This window comes from Accipiter gentilis, chromosome 30, assembly GCF_929443795.1.
Source record: "Accipiter gentilis chromosome 30, bAccGen1.1, whole genome shotgun sequence".
Lineage (NCBI taxonomy): Eukaryota > Metazoa > Chordata > Aves > Accipitriformes > Accipitridae > Astur > Astur gentilis.
In genome coordinates, this window is record NC_064909.1 from 12,213,990 (window position 1) to 12,238,471 (window position 24,482).

The 24,482-nt window shown below is 34.4% G+C and overlaps 1 protein-coding gene across 1 annotated transcript in view; it reads left to right on the forward strand.

Annotated features, from left to right (window-relative positions):
• The window catches only part of SPATA17 (spermatogenesis associated 17), a 99,039-nt gene that overhangs the window by 33,341 nt on the left and 41,216 nt on the right, over nt 1–24,482 (forward strand). Inside the window, exon 6 of the mRNA XM_049833531.1 lies at nt 11,422–11,545. Within this exon, the coding sequence (XP_049689488.1) occupies nt 11,422–11,545 (124 nt within the window). The remainder of the gene's footprint in view (nt 1–11,421; nt 11,546–24,482) is intronic.

Here is a 24,482-nt window from a genome sequence, read left to right on the forward strand (position 1 = left end):
GTAGGAACCATTACGATTACACAGTAAATTGAATTTCCAATGCAGATTCACCTAGACATACCTCATGTGCCTTATTCTATTCATGTCTCTCTTGAGCAAGTGGTGAAAGCAGTCTTACCATGTTTTTAGCTAGTTCAGTGTGATATAGATCAAGTTTTGCAGATAAACTTGAATATTGTAACATAAGTAACTGGTTAGATTGTAGTCTTTAAAAATATGAAGGCTGTATTTTCTCATGTATTTTTGTATAGCACTAAACATACCATTAAGAGTAACAGGTTAAACATTAAGCTTTATTTCACTTGTATCCAAAGGAAACTTTTTAATCTGAGTATGTAGAAATTTGAGAACCTTGCATTCACTCGTTGGACCAAACAGTCTGTGGTGTAGCTGATTACTTTTGGTGAAGGTAGAATAAAACAGGTGTGACAACATAGTATTGTAGAATAACAATAGTTTTATACCTGTGAGCTTTGAAGGCACTGTAGTGTCTAGATAGGTTTTTTTATTTTGAAATAGGTCTGTTAGAATTACTGACAGCTCATAAAACATTTTCTGCAGACAAAGACTGACTAGTCTTAGCATTTCATATTGTCTCATATAGAGAGACTTCAGTGTCTTATATTTTGTCTGAAGTAGGATCTTCACTGTAAAAATAAGTAGAAAAGGGGAAGAGGTACAGTTTCATTAAGCTCTAACATATCATTGACTGTCAGGTAGGTCTTGTTATGCTGTCCATCCTCATTTAACTATCCCACAAGATCTCTTAATGAAGTTAAGCCCCAAGTTCACTCCAGTAATTCTGTGGCAAGAGTTTGTGCAATGTAACAATTCATCACTTGTCAGGAAGGCACTTTTAGTTTATACATTTAATAAGGGCATCCTCTAGCTTGGTTAATTAGAAGTGAACAGTTTGCATATTTACTAAATGCGGAGTGTCATTGCCACCACGGCCTATTGCCTACATGAATTATTTCTCTATCTGCAATAAACAGCTGGGTAATTATTACTGCCATAATCAGATAAATTCCCTCTGTAAGGCTTTTCTTACATGGCAATTCTTTGAAGTCATCCAAAGCTGAACAAAATTTATGAACTCCAGCAGCTAGGCCACTTTTTCATAGTGTAGTGTCCCTGTTCCCTATTTCAAGGACATGTAGAGTATCATAAATATTGTGTAAATTAGGAGGATAAATATGATTACCTAAAGATTACATATTAATAAACTTGATTTTCAAAATATAATTTTCAGGTTGTAACTGATTAAGTTATAGCAGTTCTGGTTTTATCTAATTGTAGAGACATGACAGGCCATCTATATACAGACTATACTAGGTTATCAGGGAAGAGCTCTACCACTTGAAGACTAAAGGCTCATGAAAAAGTATATAAATATTTTTCATGTGCCTTTTGGAGAGCTAGTCATTTCAGCTGTTTAGGTCATTAGCTGTATGACAAATTTTATGTGCCATTTACTCAACTCAGAGCAATTTTTTTTGTCATTAAAACAATGTGATGTTTCCTTTTTGGTGTGAGATTTTCAGTTTAATAATGAAGCATAAAATTTGAATGCATGAATTTATGTGTTACATTAGAAAATTAGATATTTCTTTTGTTTGTAGAAACAATTTGTATACAAATGATTATGTAACTAAGTTTGCTCTATGCTATCCAAATATTCCATCTCACACGTGAGTGTATCTACAGATACATCAGTGACTACTTAATTTACACAGTGGTGGAATGTAGCTTATTTTTGACTTGTCCAAAGAAACAAAAGAAAATCAAAAGATGTGTCAATTCTCACATACTTCATAATTCCTTATTAAGTAAGTAACATAATTCTCAGAGATAGCAGGAATATTAAGGAAGACCAAACTAAGTAAGGTGTTCTTTGGCACTGCCTTACCCAATGGAAGGCTTTTGAGTCTAGACTGCTTTTTTCATTTCCCATTTATGTGGGAGAAATAGAGACTACAGTGGTGATGACCTTTAAAAAGACCCACATTACAGTTGTGTTTTGTTATTAGAAGTGTGGTATCTATGCATCTTATTTTTGCAAGTTCATGATCTGATTTTTGATGGAGTATGTGAAGGCTTACTGATCTTTCTTTGATATTTCTGATTTTTTTTATGGTGGAAAATTATGGTCCTTCCCTTTATATTGGTATATCCTATAATATCACATGAAGTATCATAGAATTGCATGAGATGCAAAGCAGTATACAGTCTCTCATAATCACTTTTTTGTTTGTTTTAAAAGAAAAATGTCCAAAATGCAAAAAAGGTTGGTTTTTTTTTAAAGAATTAATAGTCTTATTTAATTATTTTTTTTATTTTCTAGATCATTATAAATAGACCCTTCTGTTATCTAAGAAGAGGTAGTTTTTTTAAGTATTCACTCAGAGAAGAAAACAGAAAAACTAATTATCTTCTATCTTTACAGTCTAGAACAGTAATGAGGAATAACAAAAAAAGTGTTGTGGTATTTTTTTTTTCTAGTGATGTTCAAAATGATATTATTCTGTATCAGATGATCTCGTCTGACTTCATATCTATCATCAATATCATATGTATCAATAACAAATTTATAACAATATCTATAAAAAGCCCATTAAACTTTGGCTGAACAAGCTGGTCTTGATTTAAGAACATCAAAATACAAAAAATACCCTTTTTATTCTAGTCCAGGAGTTAATTACCTTTGGTGTTCAAAGTATGTCCATATTTCCCCATTAAAATAGTTTCATTTTATCTTTGAACCATTGCTTCTTTTTATATCCTCCTCTACTAGACTGAAAACTCTTTTAATATTCAGGATCCATGCGTTAATCTAGCCACCTTTTAGTGCTAAACATAAACATAAACAATGGAGGTCACTGTAAGATATTGTCTCTCTGCTTAAAATAATTTTTGTGACCATTTTGGACAGTCTTTCAAACATCCTTTAAAATACTATCAGCACGAGAACTCAGCACAGTTATGATGCATAAGAAAAAAAAATTCCTTCTGATGTATTGTCAGCTTATGCATTGATTTATATACATTTTCATCACAGTATCATTAAAGAGCTTCTTCATCTCTATGAATCCTACTCAGAATACCCCCTTTAAAAGACATAGTCCCTCATACTGTGAGCATGATTTTTTTAAGCTGTGTGAAACTTTTACTTATTATTATCTCCCTTTCAAATTCTTCAGACTCTTCACCTTATAGGCATAATTACATGAATCCACTAAGCTGTTTATCCTTGATAGTGAAGCTATCCTAATGTTTTACCTTGAACCTTGTAGTTCCTACTGCCTTCAAACCAAATCAATATGACAAAGTATTTCAAGAAAGCAACATTTTCCACCTCTTTTCTCCAAGTAGGCTATTCTTTTCTTGTCCAATTAACTAGCTGATTACAAAATGTTTACAGACTCATCTAACAAACTAATTTCATCTTTCAGCTTGCATGACACCCAAAATGATGCAGGACTCATTAGCCTACTTGTACTTGGTGGTGGGAGGCCTCACCACCCTCTAGAATTGTGCTTGGCTATTCAAGAAGGGATCTAGTACACAGATCAGAAATTTATGTGCTTAGGTATAGACAATAGAACATAAATGATGGATGTACCCTTCAGGCATGAATTTGATCTATAACAAATAACATTTATTGAACTTTATCAAACTATTGTAAATCTATAATTACTTGTAGTCTGGTTTATATGGTAGTACCCAAATTTCAGAGAACAGACTTTAATTATGAGTGTAATTTCCTGGATGCCATACTAAAAAATGCCTGATTTTTTAGGGTGTTGATTACTTGAAAGTTTTCAAGACAATAAGAGATAAGATTTCCTAGCATTTCTGAAAATTGGGATCTAGTTGGTAATTTCAGTTTGGCAATTAGCCACTGCTGTGAAATCACATACTTACAAGTAGCATTGCAGTATTTAAAAATGCATCAGATCTCTCCCAAAATAATTGCATTTGCTATATAAAAAATAAACTCATTTGCTATGTCTTTCATAATGTTTTATACTTCATTAAAAATTACATCATAGGTTCTCAAGTGGCAACACTGTTCCATGAATATGGAATTTGAGAATACCATCAGGTACCGTGAAAATCACTATGAAGTTGTGAGATTTGGCATTGCTGCTCTGCTATATGTAATGGATCAATACATAAAAAGCTCTTCCTGCCTTGCCATTGTAAAACCTGTTTAATGTGAACAAAGTATACCATTTTATTTGCAAACATATGCAGACTTTTATATTAAAGTAAGTGAAAAATGTGAGTTAGGGAGTAGACCTCAGTCAAGTTGTTTCACAATACCCTGAGAAGGAAAATCAACTTAGCTGATGACCTTTAAGAAGTTAAAACGCCATGTTTGCTTTCTAAATCACATAATGTTGAATATTGTAAATGTTGCCAAGTAACATATATTAAAGTAAAAGGAATACAGATATGTCTACATTGTCCTGCACTGCAGCAGAGAGATAACAGTTAGCTTAAATGAGTTCATTCTAGTACTGGGAACGGCTTAACTGTAGCAAAACATAGCAGTGTGCTTTCCTCTAGTTATTACTGTGCAGATGGTAGCATATATAGTCTTCTGGGAATTGCAGTGCCAGAAGATAACAGATACTTTCACATGACATTCACTAGAAAACTTCCAATGGTATTTGGCTGTGGTTAGACATCCTCTTTTATATGTTGCTGAAAAAATTAAGAACATGACTGCTCTTAGCAGCTTAGCACTGACACTGTGCTAGAAATGACCACTGCCGGTAAACTGCTATCCAAATAATTTGTGGTAGGGCTCTGTTATCCATTCTGGGCCAGATCAGCTTTGTTAACTCCAAATACTAATTTAACTGTTGAAGTTAATAAATCAGGCTCTTCTTCAATGAAGGGGTCAATAGCAAACATTGGAGTGAAAACATTTTTCCTGTTATGGTTAGCTTTATTAGTATAGACCAGAGCATAAATAAGGTTGAAACAGCATACTTGGATCCAGTTTCTCAGCTAACAAAAGCTTCAGTGTTCTAATTACTCTTATGCCACATCCATAATGGGCGGGGTTTACAGTTTAATTAAATCAAATAGTTAAGCTAACAAAACATCATTGTTTAAATCAGACCTTTTACAAAAATTATTTTTAACTTCAAAGCATTTTGTGCTGCCAATGAGTATGAAGTAAATTCAGCTTAGGGATTTATACACACAAGGGAAAAACATTTGGACCAATAACTTTGCACGTTTCCAGAAAATGGAATAATTCAAAAAGATTATATATTACAAAAAAAGTAGGTTTTAAATAGGTGTGAGGAAAAATTTTGTATGAGTTGTTATTGAAACCTTAATTAGAAGATTCCGTGTAATGGATTAGGGAAAATACTCCCTTTTTAGATACAAACTGGCTCTGCAATCAGTTTTTTTGAAAAGCTGTTGGACTCTCTTGAGTAACTGCAGCAGTGGAAATTGGAAGGGCAAGAAGGATAAGAAGGATACATCAGTCTGTTCTGCCCTATCGTCTGATACATGCTGTGTCCTGATCTCCTGATCTGCACAAGGTATTCATTCACTGTATGCCCTTCACCATTATGTTCATCACATTTCCTACATAGTATATTGATCACATCGTGGACTTTGACAGTTGAACTGGTATGTCACTTAATTCCATTGGCAGTGTACACTATGTGATTAAGGAAAGGTGGGCAGAATATGTTCTACTATGCACAAAGTACAATGGGATTTTAACGTGTAATGAATTTCACTCTGCAAAATTAATAATAATAGAAAATATAGGGTGTTTTTGCATGCCTACACATTAGCTTTATTTTATTTTTTTTCATTCTAAGGAGTCATGTTAGTTTCTCTTCACTGCACTGCAGTGACAGAGCAGTACCATTTCTCAAGATTTTGAAGAGAGTGTCATAGTTAAGTTGTCAAATGGATTGATGTAAACATTCACATTTAAAATTAGTAAGAATTTTGGACACCCATTTGTGGTAGGTCTCCTAAGCAGTAAGATACTTTGTACCACTAATAACTGACTGCCTCTTGGAGCACCTGTTTCACTGCAACTTGAGATTAAACATTTTGGTCAAGGGATTCTGTCAGGATACACACAGGAGTATACATCATGGTAGAGAGGAGTAAGTGGGTTACAGAGCTCCTCTATTCTGCTCAGTAAATCTGAACATGTTAATTCAAAAAATCAGAAAAAGGTTGAGGATGATCAAGCTGTCTGATGGTACATAGCTCTAACATAAGCATGTAGCATGTGTGTTCTGTTAAAACTTTCCCTTTACAGTACACAGATCTCTCAACTACTTTTACATCCTAGGCTAGTCTATATGTATATTTCATTTTTTCCCAAATATAATAGATTAAGTCAAATGATATTATCATGGCAGGTCACATTCCATTCTCATCTACACCAATGTAATGTGAAATCAAGTGGCATGCAGTGGTGTACCAAAAGTATTGTCCCACTAATTTCATTTTTACTTCCATATTCTGTATTTGACCAGGGAGGATGATATATAGTCAGGAAGGTAAAATCAATTTAGATTATCTTCTTTTATGCTAAGGTTGCCTACTGCCTATGCTGCAGGAATTTTATGGTTTGGGGTCTGAACTGTTTAAAATCACAATAACTTTATACTCTTTCTGGGTACTCTAGGCAACTATACTTATTATTGATTTTCTCCGATGCCTGTTACTTTAGTTAATATCATAATTTTATGGTTTTCTGGTCAAAGGACCACAGAATGCCAGTGAAAATGCCAACAGAATACAATAGTTTGATAAAGTTCATTAAATGTGAATTTGTGAATAAATGTCTGAATTTGTAAAATGATGCAGTTCTATGCAGAGTTTTTAAAATCTTTATATTGCTGAAATCCTCACTTGAAGACCTTTCCAAAAGTGCCAGGAACAGTATTACATGTATTTTTAACCTTTATACAGACAGCTGGAACATTGCCAATGGAATTTGCATCTTGTAGCTGGAGCCACCACCACTGTCTACTGCATAATGAAGTATCAGAATAACAATAGCTTAACTTGTCATATGAAAATGTTTTATTTTCAAACTATATAAAGCCAATAATTTTATCATTAACAAATCAATAGCTACTTCACATATTTGTTACACAAGATCATTTTTATTTGTGGCCTTTGAGCACATATGTTGATAATCCTATGCCTATTTTCAATTACACGAAACATTCCCTATGACAAGGAAAACACACTTTCTGTTACCCAGTTTATTCACTTTTTTAACAAAATAATATATCCTAAACTTGCGCTAATAAACATTGATACTCTTGTGATTTGTTGAATAATTTTCAGATCATGATAAGACACTATATTGGTCAAAACTTACACATATTTCCTCTACAATGATATTGCATAAAAATCTGTGTGGGAGAAACTCTGATTGGACTAAGCTTATACGGGAAGCCAGGTTTGTAAGAAGATGCAGTAGGTGCTGTTAATATACTGAGATAAGCTTTAAGATAATGAAAATTCATATGCTAGAACAATTATCTGCTTTTTCAGTTATAACAGTTTAATAAGCACTACTATTCCAACTATGAGCCATGCAACAGACAGATCATTTATACAAATAGAATAAGATTATTAATTAAACTAAAACATGGTTTGCATTAAAGAACTCTTTTTCTCCCCCAAAACTCTGGTGAAACTTTAAAAACTTAGGCCAAACAATATGCCCATATTCAATTCTCCCACTTCACACTGAACCATGAAAGGTTCATCCTGAAGCAAATGTGGTCAAGAGTCCACGGGGTATCATGCATCATACATAGCTAGTATTCATAATATCGTCTAGTCCCAAGAAAAGATTGCTAACTATTGCTCAATGAACCTAAGATATGTATGAACAAACAGAAGGCTGGCAATAAGTGTAAGGGTTTAATCCAAAGATCATTTAATTTCAATGAATTTTCAATTGACTGTAGTGGAATTTGGATTTATTTTCTCTGGGAAGGCATACATGTAGAAGGTCATGAGCATGAGACTTCTCAATAAACACATTTACATGCAAACTATCTGGAAGTCTAACTCTATTTGGTAGTCTAAGTTTATGTCTTTGGTATCACTTATGCTATTAACATTTTTCTGTATGGTAACAGTGAAAGCCCCCACACAGTGCATAACGTGTTAGTATTAATCTGCTAATGTGTGAAATAATAGTGTATTCATATCCAACTGCTTTTAGATTCTCTGCTTTGTTGCTCCTATTCAAATTCTTGAAATTATGGTAAAAGATGTGAAAGTTTCAGGTTCAAATAGCTTTAGAATAAATCTATATTTATGCTATAACATCTATGTTTTCCAGTCAAGCAATGTTTGGACTACTACATACCCCTTACTTGTACTGCCTCTTAGGAAAGAATCAGCTTGGGAGCTATTTACCCCAAGACAGAATTGTCTGCATGTTCTGTACAACTGTATGGAACAGTATAATACAGGATAGAAATATTTTAGCACAACAGACAAATGTGTAGGCTGCAAAAGTGTGTTGAAAATTATTTGTAACTGCTTAAAAACCCCTAAACTTTTAAATGGTTTATGGTACAGCATTGGAGAAGATGTGTGATAATCAGGAAGGATCGTGATGATTTGGATGATAGTACTGTCTAAAAAGATCATGAATTACATTGAACTTCAACAAGTATTTTGGACTTCATTTAATTTCAGCAAATAATGATTATTAATCATTCATTCAAAGTAATCTGCTAAAGTCAGATTAATGACAATGGAAAACATTTTGCATCCCTTTATCATTACATCTGTAATACAAATTTATATTTTTATCATTATTTGGGGGTTTTCATCACCAGTTGTGTTCTAAATAACAAAGCTACCATATCCACTGTTGTGAAGAAGTAAATGAGTATATAAGAACTGTAGTAATATGTTGATAGACATTTCATCAGTTATAGATAGCTGTCCTAAAGCTGAATAGAGGACTCAGTAATCAAAAAGGAACAAGAAATAGTATAAAATATGTAAAGCATGGATCATACACTCTGATATTGAAGGTGAAGTGGCATAAAAGAACAGAGTTGATACTATATGCGTTGTCCATTTATTAATTGTTTATGATTGACTGATACAGAACAAAGAGTTTCCAAATAAAAATGCTTATGTACCTACATGCAGTGACTCTGAAATCTGTACTTTAAGGACAAAGAAAGGTCGCCAATCTCTCCAACTCCTAGTTCTTTGTCAAAAATGGACACAGTTAATGAGGTTTGTTTGGTACAGCACAAATTCTCAGACACAGATAGAGATCCTTTCAATGGAAACAAATTTGTTTGGCTTTACCAGGTTACTTAGCGATTAATAATAGCCTTGAGATGCAGGTCAGAAAGGTCATCGTCCCCGCTTGCCAACACAATCTAAATTGTGCAGCTAGTCCAGCTCTGCGGGCTTTGAGGCCCCAAAACGCTATGCATAAAGTAAAACAGGCTATTTTCCAACTTCTTTTTTCATATTAATAAGCAATTTTCAAGAGAAGGGTGGCAAAATGGGGGCCATGCCACTCTAAGTAATTCATTTATTTTGCAATTTAATCTTACGTTGGAAAAAAATTACACTGCTGCAAAAGCATAGCATGGTGATTTTTAAACGTCAGTGTGCTTCATAAGTAACCTTGTATGAAATATTGTATTAGCAGCCTTTAACAGTAAACTGCAACAAAAAATATTTCCGGAGATTGAAACAGACCTATACATCTTTTCTGATCTTTATTTCCTTTTCTTTCTATTTTTTCTTCTACATTTGAAATAAAACATGTTTAATCACTTAATATTTTAGTTATTTTAGTTGATAAAAGCTTGAAAGATAGTGTGAAACAAATAAAAATTCTACTTTTCAACTTGTATTTAAGAATGTGATTTCATAGTGTTCATATTTATAAAACAATTACTGCTCTTTCACATATTTTAATGAACTAATTTAACATTATGATTATTAAAATATTAAGAATAGGTTTAAGTCACAATCTTAAAAACACTTTCAGGAGCAATATGACTTCCCCATGGGATTATTCATATCAGCAAACTTATTCATGTGCATATTTTGACAGGATTTGACCCTTGTCCTAAAATGTCTTATTTGGTACTCATTGAAACAACTGAGACTATTAATGTGGACCTCTCTAAATAATATGTTTTGCAGGAATATTTGAATTATCCAGACATGTGAATAGTATATTTTTCTTTGCTTTTTATTTTATCATATATACACATGCTTAAAAAAATAAAGACTAGAATTTACACAGTTAACTTTTAAACAATCTAAGTCCTTGACTGAATATGCTTGGTGTCTTTGGCACCAGGTTAATTTGAACTAGCCATTTCTTAATAACAAAAATAACAAATGTTAATCAAACTAACCTTTTTTAACTGGGTCAAAAAAATTCCATACACGTGCACTGTGCACAATAGCACGCAATTTTGTTTCTTATAGAACATTAATTCACTCCACTGTTTGCATAATTTATGGCAAGCCTGGCTCTATGAAAAAAAGCCATTGAGGAGAAAATCTATGCCCATTTTCTGTTGAAATTTCCTCTAAACATTCAGTTAAAATAATGAGCTTTACCCACTCTTTGAGAGCTGGTTTTAGGTACAGTTCCTTATTTCATTTACGATGAAAGAATTTTCCATGACCTATTGGATATACAGACCCACTCATTTAGATGACACTATGTGTTCGCAAACCTCTGTCATGCAGTGGCTCATGAGGCAGTTACGCTCCTGTTTCTCGTGGTGGCCTGTACCATTGCTATCAGACCAGAGTAGAAAGTGACCTGTGTAAGAATTCTAATGCTATGGAAATTCCTCTTAAGGACATTGCACACATAAAAGGTTTACATCCAGATTTTCTCTATGCCTACATTCTCAACCTTACAAAAGGCTCAAGGATCTAGGAGTGAGGAGGTGTTGCAAGGCACTAGCTGAAACATAAGTGAGCAACTTTTATTTTGAAACCACTTGAAGGAAAATCACTAAATTATAATAACTTCTGCTTAGGGAAATTCAAACTAAAAAGACTCTTAAAGACAAAAAAAGGACATCTATGAATGCTATTTTATCAAGTTCTAAAAATACATAGGTTGACATATTCTTCAAAAGAGTAAGTAATATGAACTAATATACTGTTCATAGTTTTTATCATTTTAATCCTATTTCTTCACAGTTATATCCATGTAGAATCCTGCTGCTGTGGAACTGAATGAATGGTAATTTTGCATTCCAGTGGTGTCAGTATACTGCTAATACGTAACAGCAGAATACTGTGAAGCTATAAAAGGGTTAAAGTAAAACAAAACATTAGTACATCTTTTATTGTTGTGATATAATTAGCAGACTTATTTTATTACAGGAATGAACTCCAAGAGTACACTGAGATGAAGGAAAATGAAGAGAAAAGGAAGGACCTAGAAAAGAAAGAAAAGGAAAAGAAATACCAAGCCCGAAAGATGCATTACCTCCTTAGCACTGAGCAGGTTGGTATACCTGTCCCTGACAGCTCATGCAAACCACTTGGGCCCCCAGCCTGACAGAGATAAACTAGCAGGCTGAATGGGACATGACTTGTTGAAAAGATATCACAAAGACACTACTTCGAGTTCAATTTAGTGCTTTTCTATAGGCAAGAGCAGGTACCATGACTATTCCGTGACAGCAGCTTCATAGAGGCAGCATCAGCACTGCTGGCAGAAAGAGTCCAAGTCAGCAGTTTGATCTGCCACTGTGATAACACAACACGAAGGGCATAACCTCGCTTTAAAAACTCATTTTGACTGGCTTATTGTTGTGTTGTTGCACTTGTCAAGAGCTAACAAGTTATTAAGCTGAGAAGGGATTTCATTTTTTTCCCTTTTTTTTAATTGAGCTAATGCTTGGATTGGTGCTGTGTTCTGCTTGTTTTTAGGATAGATTGTAAATGCAGGTTTTCAGCTGAAGCTTTTCCTAGAACTGCCTGAATCAGCTTATTTAGCATGATTGTTTTCACAGAGAAATGCCTCATAAATTTTAAATATTTACTGATTAATTTGTTTTGTATTGATAAAAGTGGTATTTTTTTCAAGCTTCCTTATGAAAGCTGCTTTACAGACAGGTGAATATGGCAGTAGATATATCTTATACAAAATTGATATGGTTGGTAAAGCTTGTGGGTTTGCCTCTTTAGTCCCCTCTTGTAAAAAAAAAAAAAAAGATTTTGTGTCCATAAATGTTTCATGACTGGTTGTTCTTCATATGAATAAGGAATTAATGTGCAATCAGGGTATGCTAGTATGAACTAAGTGCTTGCTTTTCATAGGCTGTTAATTGTAGCCTGTGTGTAAGAATGGTTAATTCTAAAGAACACAGGAAAAATAACCATGACACTTAGTGACAGAGTATTTAATCTTTTGCTCTGTTTGGGAGCCATTTGTGACCTATCCAATAAATACAAATATAGTTTAACTAACTGTAGTTATGAAAACTCCATTTGTACATCAAATTTAAGTAATTTTATTTGCAAAAAAATAGCATAGTAAAATATTAGTAAAAATAACATTAAAAGTGTTCTGAGTGGCTTTTAGACAGGGGAGCTAGTTAATAACTGAAATTAGTTCACAATAATTGATTTGTCCAGATGTAGATCTAACATATTAAGAATAATCTACACAGTGTTTTTATATTGTTTTAACCTGTAGAAAATTGGGAATTCTTGTTCTGAACAGAACAATTTATGTAAACAAATGCATAAACATTACCTGGAGTACAAAAATTGTCTGGTTAGAGACATTGAGTGACCTGTGGGCTAAAAAGATTTCAGTAAACTTAGGTCAATTCTGATGATACAGGCTTAGCAAGCTGTAACACATGGTTAAGGAATGGCAAGTAGTGCCTTATTTCAGCCATCCACCTGGGGGACTGCTGGTAGACAGCAGCAGTAACTATTATGTTCTGATGAATTTGGGTTTCTAATTTTAAATAATTGCACAGCTACCAGTGTTTTGCAGAACAAAAATATGCTTGGTTTTGCTTTCTGAGACGGTTTGTGAATACTGGGACTCAGAGCCCACAGAATTTTTCCTTTATTACAGAACTGTGCTTCAAGAACCATCTTCTTTTGCAGGTAGTATTTCAAAACATGAATGAGTGTAAATCAATGCAACACCTACAGACAACCTGAAAACTGGCAAAGATATATATGAAGTAAATTACTCATTGCAATCAAAGTCTGTATTCTGCAATTGCACATAGTCATAGAATTTTATATCTTGCTAAGATACAGGGCAAATTATTTCAGTGCAGAGTTTTCTGGTTTGATGCTCTGTGTCTCACATTTTACTCTCTATATGCCTGGTCTTCTGATCTGACTACAGCTGCTTCTTGCTGTCTTCAAAGCATAGTTAATTGGATTACTGAGCAAGGTCCATTCATGTCTCAGTAGCAACAGGCATCCAAAGTCACAAGTTTTGAGTGAGTTAAGGAAAAAATGTAATTGTAAGCAGGGGGCACAGCAAATGAAAACAGGAGGTTGATAAGCTGGACTTATTGTAATGAGTCATGTATTAACTAAAGGCCAATAAGTTGTAGAGGTGATCTGTTAAATTTTGCTACAATCTCCTCACCTTCCTGCCATGCATAACAAGGTGGAGTGATAGAGTGAGCAACCTCATGCGTCAAGGCTGGAGGTGTTTAGGCAGGTTATGTGGACAGCGTTGCAAGATCTGTATTTGCAATAACTGTTTCAAATATATGCTATAGTTCTGAATTTTTTTGTTTTACTACAGGCAAAAAGGGTGAGACAGAATTGTCTCCTTATTGACAGAAGGGAATTAAGGAGTTGTTGCTCCTCAATTTCAGTAAAGCAAAGCATGTCAAGTTCCATTCTCTACTCCCTACAAGCTCAAGCTCAAAAACCCATCTCAGAAGTGTGTTACAGGTTAAAGAGGGAGATGATCAAACATTGTAGCATTGCACAATGTAGCAGATGATATAGTGATCTTTTCTGGCCTTAAAGTCTATGAACCCTTTATTGATTGCAGAATTTGCTCTTCTTATTCCACAGATTATAAATATATATGTAAGGTTGTGCCTATTGTTAATTGCTAGCATTGTTTTACATTTCAAAAAGTAAAACTTAAAAATGCTAGTGTCAGGAATGTACAGGGCTGTCTAGTATGTCTAGTATGACCTATGATGAAGTCAAAATGTTTGGTCTTTTTCATTAATTAACTTGCTATTCAAGCATTATTTATTCTATAAACTGTCACCTTTATAAAGAAAAAAAAAAAGAGGAAGAAATGGATACGAAACTCTGAATTAGTATGCATTATTTGTTGTTGCTGGTACCAGGTATATACACATAGTCTTATATAGACAGATGTGAGCTTGCTTTGATTACTTTCCAAGCCAATCTGGAGCTATAACATGGGGCTGAACCCAAACTAATTAGCCCTGTTGAGAGCCACGGTATATTAGCTCAAGAATTAATGCAGTTACACAGCTCCTGGTCAGCTCAAAATACGGGCAGAGTAAGCGTGTGCATGCTTTACAGTCATGAGCAAGGAGTTTGATCTGCTTACAAAATATTATATAGTCATACCTACATTTAAGTTGTTTTATCTGCAGTTCCCTACCTTTCTGCGGGGGGACGTGTATGTATTGAGTACCATTGCTATGAAACTGACATTCAGGGAAATCATTGGATGATAAAAAATGTATGGTATTATACTATACCTTACAATTTTCCTAGAGTTTTTGCAAACAGTTGACTGAGTGTATTTTGCCATACAAACTCACCCAATTATGACATTTCCCATTGCTACTTGTAAAAATAGATTGCATTTACACAAACATTTTATTCCACATAAGAACTAAGCAGTTCATTTGAATAAAAGAATGTTAGTATTTTAGCAAAGAAGTTCAAAGAAAAGGAAGTTAAACAAGTTAGGATATTTGCATAATCAATAATTACTAAAAGTAGTAATGTTAATTTGCTGTTATTAATAATATATATTAATAATTTATATTAAAAATATAATTATTGACTGTCTTTCTGTGAAAGTACAATGTTATGCATCCTGCCAACTTTAAAACATGGTTTTTTGCTTTACTAAAAAACAGCTACATATTTTTTTTCTATAGTACCATGCAACACAAATATAACCCTATTTGTAGGCATAAGAGTGGACTTGAAAAAACAAAGTAAATTTTTATTTGGTTCAAATTAAATTAGTTGTCAAATAATGTCTGGAGAAATAAAGCATGAGCTCTAAAACTTCATGGTTATGAAATATTGAGCTTTTAATCAACCTGCTATATAAGCCAGTAGTATCTATAACTTGTCAAGTAACATCTTACACACATAAGCTTCTTTTGCTTGAAGGAAATGTCTCCTACATGATTCCCATAATTATGACCCCCTCCCAACAGTCAAGTCCATGCCCTTCTTATCACGTGAGAACTTAATGTTGTCTGCTCCACCTACTGGTTGCTTGTTGCAAGAGATTCCAGTGTAAAATACAGCAAGAAATAAATCTGTGAGATGGCAACTGTGGAGCTTCTAAACTAAATTCCATTTTAAAAATAAGACTTTCTACATTTCAGATTTTAAAATTTATATGTATATATAAAACAATGTTTTCCTTGCCTGTTTTTACCTTAACAGACTGATAAATTCTGACTTCCCAATGAACATGATAAAAAATGCAGTACATATTTAACAAACTTTTGCCATTGTTAAGAACATTTCTTGTCATTTCTTGTTGGTAACACAATAGAAATAACAATGCAGTTGTATTTTTTTCATTTTTTTATATGTTTTATCTTGAACTGCATTGTAATTTCTTATTGAGACATGAAACTTATAATAATTAAGTTTTTCTTATTAGTCCATAATCACAGTATGGTATTTCCACTACAGCGGTAATGAGGCTCTTTTTTTAGTTGTCATTAATAAATGAACTACTTATTAAATGTAGTTTTCTATTATAAACATGCTTACCTATGTAGATTATCCTTCTATATCCCTTAGTTTCCCTTTCTGTATTAGCAAAATTCACTATAATTGAATAGGTTCTTACTTCTGCTCTGTCATATTCACAAGGCTGACATTTGTAGAAAGGGCCATCCTTTGGAAAGTGCTGACAAATGGCCTTTAAAGTCAATGAAAGACAGAATCACTGAATACATTAATGGCATTTTGTAGAAGTGGGTATGAAAAGCCCACATTTGTTGAAACATCTTGTTGCATGATTCCTGTCATTGGTATTTCCAACCTTCCAAGGAATTTTGCAGTTGGTCTTTGTCTTACAATGATGATTAGAATTAGGTATATAATAGACTAAATCCAAAGATCCAGTATCAAGCTAGAATACAGACCTGTATTGTTTAAGTATCTGCTGACAGAGCAAGAAGCAGTGCTGACGAGAGTCTGTGAGTGGGAGCAAGAGTGTCAGCTGCTGCTAGCACTACTGTTGCTACCCAGGTGGAGGACCTGCAAGTCTACAGTGTGGTGGGGAGCAGAAGGCAGTGGCCTCTGAAAGAGGCCAGAGCAAGGGAAGTGGTAAAAGGAGAAGAGTGGTGTGTGTCTTGTAAAGTCATTGAGATCAGGAAAAGATTCCTATGGAAACAGTCTTCAGAGTGCCACAGCTGAAAAAGCCTTTTGCTATTACAGTTTCTCCTTTCACTGAGAAAAGGATTGGAGAATCAGCAGAGCTACAGATCTTTTCCCTTTACTCTATAGTTTTTCCCATATAGCAAACAGTACTGGGTGAAGTAAAGGAGAATTTGAATTCTTTTCTCCAACTTTCTTCTGTTTCTAAGCAGATAAACCACATTTACCTTTTGTCAGAGAAAATGAATGTACAACTAGTCCAGAAAGCCAAAGTTCTCTGTGATATAATGTCTATGAAAGCTTGAGAGCTTTGTCACACAATTACAAAATGTATTTTGACATTATTGAGAATATGATGTTTTACATGTATCACTTAATCTTATCATTCCTCTGGCTGGTGGACTCAGTCACAGCCTCATTTCCAAACCTGGACTTCCTGCTCCTCGATAAATCATGCTAAGATTAGATGAGCTAATACTGGTCCTCTGTTCTGTGGGATCTCCCGTTCTCTCTGAATGCTTTAACTATAGAGACCTTGAGAAAAATTAATCCTGCAGTTGTGTGTGTATGCTTACTCTTGATTTTGTACAGAATCTTCTTTCTGTTGGGCCCTGATCAATTAGAAGATGTGACTGAGTCAATCTGAAGGCTCCTTTGGCCCAGCATCCTATCTTTGACAGTGGCCAACAGCATGTGCCTAGGGAAGAGGAATAAAATGGGGCAATGGGGCAGTATAATGACATGCCAAGAATACTCTCCTAGTTCCCAGCAGTTGGTAGTTGAAGGACTTGTAGTTTTTTGGTTTAGAGCTTTCCATTTTTTGATTATTAAGGTGTTCACTTTTGGCCTCTGTATTCCTCCAATTCCTGCCTCTCTTAATACTCAGAGAAGGAATAACCTAAACAGAAAGAGTGTGATAAGAGGTCTAGGCCCACAACACTAGCTCTCAAATTGTGCTTCCTTGGAAGACCAAGTTCACTTATTCTCCTTGCAGTATTGTTTTGCAGCATGCTCATTTCACAGCATATACTGTCTCTGGTATTCTGTCACAAGAGAATATGCAACTGCAAAGTGCCTTAATCTTTCTCCACAGTTTGGTGAGGTTCTGCAGATTGCCTCCTCCACTCCAAGCAACAGTAAATTCTGTCATTTTTGAGCCCTCTTTAGCGGAGTGACAATTTCTCCTGATATCCTTTGGCAGTTTGTTAAAAGATACTGCTCATAAGCCTCCTAGGTAATTTAGAGCTGCAAGAGAAGAACAAAGCCCATGTCTAATAATAGAACTTTTTGTTGTAAAAGTCACAAAATCTATGACATTTCTTTTAGTAACTGCCAGTTATAAGACATGAGTTATCTTTTTGGATTGCAGTTGTTCCTTCAGTTTTCAGTGCCTGCTTGAGTGTGTCACCATCTCTCTGTTGAGTCAAGGCTAATGTGTGTAGACATGTAGCTGGTATTTGCCCATATTTATTCCCATTGAACTAATGCATTAGAAAGGATTACTTGTAGGGATATAATAGCTGGTGTTATAAAATACGGAAGTATTTTTAAAGGGACTAGTCTTGACTGAGATAAACTTTTCCAGGGAGACATAAATATGTGATACAGTAACTCTTACATAGTTTAGCACTATAGAAAACAATTTAAAAAAACAACCCCAAACACCTTAAGAATAATGTTCTCTGAGGAGGAAGAAAATGTTAGCATCAAGTGAGTTAACAGTGAAAAGTTCTAATTTCAGCAATGAGAAAAGAGTTTTCCGTTCTTACTCTCTCTATGTAACACCCATATTCCATAAGCAATTCCACTTTAGGGTAGTGGGAGCCATTTAGCAAACTTCTGTGGACTCTGAATTAGGGCATTTGTGTATAAAGGTAGCAAAAACATGCCACAAGGTTACTTTTCAGCTTTTGTTTTTCAGACCAGTTTCATTTGAATTTTCTGTAGTTATTGTAGGACTCAAAATTGTATCACTTTTATTGATTACATCAGTTGTCATTTCATGTTTGTCAGTTCATAGAGTAAAATATTTTAAATTCAAATTATATTCAATGCTACGGTATTTTTTTATTACATTTTCCTGTCAACAGAGATGGCAATTCATAAACATTACACTGACTGTGTGTGTCCCCTTCTTACACTACTGGAAATCAGGAGTTAATTCTATTGAAGTTAGTGCACTTACATCAGGTGTAAATGTTCTGAGGGAGGAAGAAAAAAATAAAGCCACAAAATCCTTCCTGGAGCAGGCTAATGAATATTCAGAAGACATAACTGATTAATATGCTTCTAACCTAATGTGCTGTCCTATAAGAACTTGAAAAACAATTGGTCTAAAATGACACTGTTTGACACCCACTCTGTCTCTGGACACCTGGCAGTTTTATTCTTATAAAGGTGAAGACTCACTGGATAAAACTCTGGCCTTTGATCTTCAGATCCACAGTTTAAGAGACAAGGCTGCAAGTTTGGTCATTTGAGCTTAGTCCCAAGTGAACGGTCCACATCACAAAATGATTATACATAATTTGTTACTATTGGCAGTGTCTGTTCAGGAAAGGCCAAGGACTGAGCTAGCACGAAGAATGAATTAGCTCTTACATTTTACATTTTATTTCCTCCCTCTTTACTGTTGTAATTTTATTATCCTGTCTCTAAAACATTCAAGGGATGAAATTATCATTCATTATAAGTACTAATACTTCCCGAAGATGAACTAAAATGGTTAATTTTTTTTAATGTAGGTGCCCCAATCACTGAACATCCCCACCTATTCATGGGTGTTTCACATCCACTCATCACTTCTCTGCCAAGAAGTCAGATATTTCTGAGTACTTTCCAAAGCTTGTACCATAAAAACGCATTTAAATTAAAGAGGAGAGAGTGAGCTTTCCTAGCTCTCAGGCAGGCTTGCAGCTACATTTAAATAGCATTAGTATATAAAGCACTTCATGCTACAGTGTTCTGTTTTTATAAAATACTATTTCCAAAGTATTCTCAATTTACGTTAAATCCTTCTTACAGTACTTGTGACAGGTATGTTTGATCAGAAAGCCTTCTTCATGTATTCGCTTCCACATTGGAAGCCAGATGTATCAGTCTATTCACAGGTATTCACTACAGGAAAATCATTCAACTCTTGTGCCTCATGGGGCACTATACACACAATCTCAGTTCACTTGAAAGGAATCTCAGTTAACGTTGCTTAATGTTTCTGTCAAAAAGGACAAAGTAAGGTAAACTGAAAGCAGCCAGTAACTGATCTGTTTGTGATTCTGAAAGACATTGTTACCTGAACAAAAAAAAAATATTTATGTCTAGAAGGTAGTTCCACTAGGTCTGAATTCCAAAAATGACCTTTAAGTGATTTGCACACACACTCCAAAATCTTTAGTTCTCTTAGAATTTGAGTCCAGCTCTTGCCCTTTGGGATTACTCATCCTGGGAACACGCAGGACTGCATTTCTGCTACTCAACACAGTATCATGGTAATGTAAAAAGAAGGCAAGTGCTGGAAGCCAACACATGCCTCCAGAATCTATCTGGTGCACACTCTGCCAAAACCGTTTAGTGACAAAGTTTACAGCTTCCATAGATTTTCCAGTTTTGCTTATATCCTTTTCAATCAGCCTTTCTTTTTCTCTAAGACGGGGTGGTTGTCTCCCTAGAAAGGGCAAGTACGATCAAAGCCAAAACTAGGATGGCAAGTGTGGTGATCTTCATAAAAAAGGGTAACTCCGTAGGTTAGGGAGCAATGGGAAGAGGATGGGGAAGTGCTATCTGCTGACAGCCTAACCTACCTCCTATGAGTAATAGATGGCTATGCACCATTTCACATGTATTTCTCCCCAGTGTCAGTGAAAAGTACTTCCTTCCCATTCAGTCTTAAGTCTCATTTTAGCACAAATGGTAAAAGAAAGTGCTTCCAACAGAAATCTGTAATTTCTCCCTTTGCCACGCTTCCCAGAAAACAAGTTATTCACATCCTATTTTTTAAAGATAGTGTGTGAATAAACTTAAAAATAGAACAAATCTAATAATTTTAAGCGTGTTCTGTGACAGTATTGCAAATTCTATTTTTCCTAAAGGCTGCTTATTATAAAATCATTTCAGTTTGTTTGATAACTGGTTAACTGTGTAAAGAAATGAGAAAGAGTTTACACTGAAAAATCATCTGTCATTAGAAAGAGCTTAACACACAATAGGATGTAAAGTTTGAGTGCTGTTTTATGATTGATCCTATGCAAGCTCAGTTGTCTAAAGGCATATCCATGTAGACACAGCAATATTTCTCAGGGCTTCTAAATAGCTTGTTACTAGCCATGTCATTCATCCTAAGCATATGTTATTATAGCATAGTGGCATCTCTGTATCTACCATGTATTACAGCATTTAGCATCTCTGCATCTAGCACTAGTCATTTAAAAATCCAGTAGCTAGAAGGTCTTTTTGAGCATTTGAATTGCATAATCTCTATTTGTGTGGGTTTTTTCTAGACAACAAACTTCTTGCCTAACTCCTGTGGGTAGGATTAATGGCAGAGTTTAAAGGACAAGCTGTGTAATCTATCAAAAGTGTACATGCTGAGATCTTAGGAAAACATGACCACATTTTGTGTATTACTGTCAATTGGGGTGGCAAAAGGGTTGGATTGCTGCAGGGTCAGAAAACTGATAAGAGTGAGTTATATATTGAATGTTGGCTTTGTGTATGATGTGGTACACACATTTAAGAAAGAATCTGTATTGCAAGGGAACTACGATGTAGTGCAAATATCAACTAAATAGCTCACACAGAGAGCCACATTCACACACATTTGCACAGAGTGGAACTCCACTGACATTCCTGAAATTTTTACTGGGATAAATTTGGTTGATGTGTAGTAGTCTGTCTGGTGTTTGTACAAGTTTGATGTGATGTATGGTCTTGCTCAGGTAATTTTTGAAACTATTATATCAGAAGAATTACGTGCTAAATAAGAGATAGGTGTATAAGAAGAGGGAGGTTAGGAATGGCATAGGAGAAATCATGAAGATAAAATGCTGTACATTTCTCAACAGCAAACCTTCCTGTTGATTAAGAAGTGGCACTGATGGTATCCTTGCTTTAATGAGACTTCAAGATGAGTGATGTACACACCAATTCTTTTGTTTTTCAGCTCTTAAGCAAGTGAATAGTATAATGGTAAAGTTCTTTCATTAACTTGCACAGTGTATTCAATATTCAATGCTTTTGTTTAGTATCTAATATATACTGTTAATTTGGGAATTGTGTCTGTCCTGCAATGGACATGATGAAAACTGTGTATATTCCCTCACCTATTGTTTGCTTTGCTTCCAGTTTTTCTGTTTCATCAATCTTTTAATAAAATCTTCATGTTTTAATTTTTTCTTATGACATCACTCTTCTCTACTAATTTCTGACTACCTTTACAAATCTGACTAACATGGTTCTGTTCCCTCTTCTTTATTCTTTCCTGTATACAATACTATGAGCATTCATTAAACCTTCACCTCATTTTATATTGGTCTCATTGGAGACTGCTTTGTTAAACATACTGCCACATTTTGATTTTTTTAGTCATTGTCTAATCCTATAGGTTTACTACAGCAAATTCTTTAATAAATCTGTCAGAACGTATGTCTGTGAGGGAAGATTCACATGTAAGCACAATGCAACAGACACAAGAAAGAATGAAAAGCAATGAAATGTTGCACATATGTATTTATGGAGAAGTGAATGAATTCTCTATTTAGCAATTATTTCATTAACAAAGGAAATTTCCATATGATTTCCATCTCTGTCCTCTCTGAGCTTCTCCTGCCTTCTGATATATTGTTGTAGGTAACTTCTGGTGTTACAAATTCAGAGATACTAAATGGTATAATTACAAGGGTTTTTCTGAGTCCAGTGAAACAAGGCATGAATTTCAAGTTGATTTTTTTTTTTACAAATTTAATCTTTTCCATTATGACAATGACAGTAGATGGAATTTTAAATTTAAAGATGTAAATAATATCACACATTTAAATAAGTGTTTTAAGGCTCTGAAAACTTCTCACAAGCATAAATAATTTTAGCCTCAAAATAACTCTGTGAAGTAAGGAAATACCGTCTGTGTGTTCACATGTAATTATTGAGACATGGAAGAATAAAATCACCTTCAGAGATTCTTCTTCAGACTAAGCTCTTTAATTCCCATTTATACAGGGTGGTTGTAGAAGCAGGTTGGTTTTCAGAGATTCCTAGAATTTGTACATGATCCCATACTCACCCCTGCACTTCTTAAAGAAAAAATGATAACAGCAATGGAATTTCCCATTCCTATTTTTAAAATAAAGTCATTAAGCAAGGTAAAATGTATTTTTCTGCTTGTTTTGAAATCAGTTAGATGTCAAATGAGAAGTCAGTAAGAGAACTTTGAATGCTCTATCTCTGTTCTGTGTCTTCATCACAAGAGTATTGTCTCCCATGCCATCTCTCTCTCATTCAAGTTATTATCCGTGATCTAGTCAAGTCATCAAGAGCCTGCTTAAGAATTACATTTGACAGAGTAAGCCTCAGTCAGAAAGAGAGAATCAATGAAAAGTGGATACATTTTTGGGATGCCTCTGCATTTGCTGGGCTGCTGTGTTTTGGATATTATGCCACAATGATTCATGCGTTAAACTAAGAGTTTGTTTCTCTTTTGTCTTGTTTCCTATATACCCAAGCAGTTGGTACCTCTTTGAAGACTTGGTTACAGTTTTGTTTTCTGCAATTGAACTTAGTGCCTGTGCAGGTTTAGAGGTTGATTTTATGGTCTGTGGCCAGGATACTGGACTTGAATGTTTCCTTAACACCTCATTGTATAGTCCATAAAATTGCAGCCTGGTTTACTTATAAAAGTGTATTTAAAACGTGATTGCACTATTATTTTGATATCAAGCAAACATTTCACAGATGAAAAGGACTGAACCAGGATTTACAATCTGAAGGCAGAATAACAATAATTAATGCTTCTATTACTCTGTTTAAACAGAATATATATTAAGCAGAAGACAGGTAATTAATCCCACTTGAAAGAATATACACTACTCATCACTCATTTATGAATTCTTCAGTCTCTGCATAAAATCGGTATCTCAAACAAAGCTAGAATACCTTAGGTACAATAACAGGCTAGGTCCTCCAATTCTTATTTAGACGCAGTTCCTGAGAGTATATTTTTATAAGGATTACAGGATCAGGCCTAAGGAGTAGCTTTAGCTCAGTGAGAACTGAACTTACATTTATAAAGCTAGGTGACATTTTTCCTATTGTCAGCCATGGTAAGGAAATTTTATCTCAAATTGGAATGTTGAACCACACTATGGTATTCTTCCAATATCTGAATAAAGTTTACACTATATTTCTTAATTGTTAATATAAAAATGTGTTCATATTAGTTAAAAAATCACAGATTATTCCTAGTAGAATATGTTCTAATGTGGTTTAAATATTTTGATGTTCCAAATTTGAGTTCATGGACATAGTTTTATTATACTTGTTGCTAGAACAGTATTTACAGAAATTTTATAGATGGCTCTTTCCCCAATAAATTTCATAGTAAAGATATTACCCTTTTATTTTCACTACATATGGAATATTCTGACAGACTGTAATAAACTAGTTATTTAGAAGTTTTAAATTCCTTTTCTTTTACAGACATGGTTGCAGCATCATATAAACATGTTTTTTTTCCTTGTGAATCATTAATGTTTTAAGGTATTTCTTTTACCTCCTAGAGAAACTATATCTGGGGATTAACAAGATTGTTCACTGGAATTCATGTGGAAGCATAACTG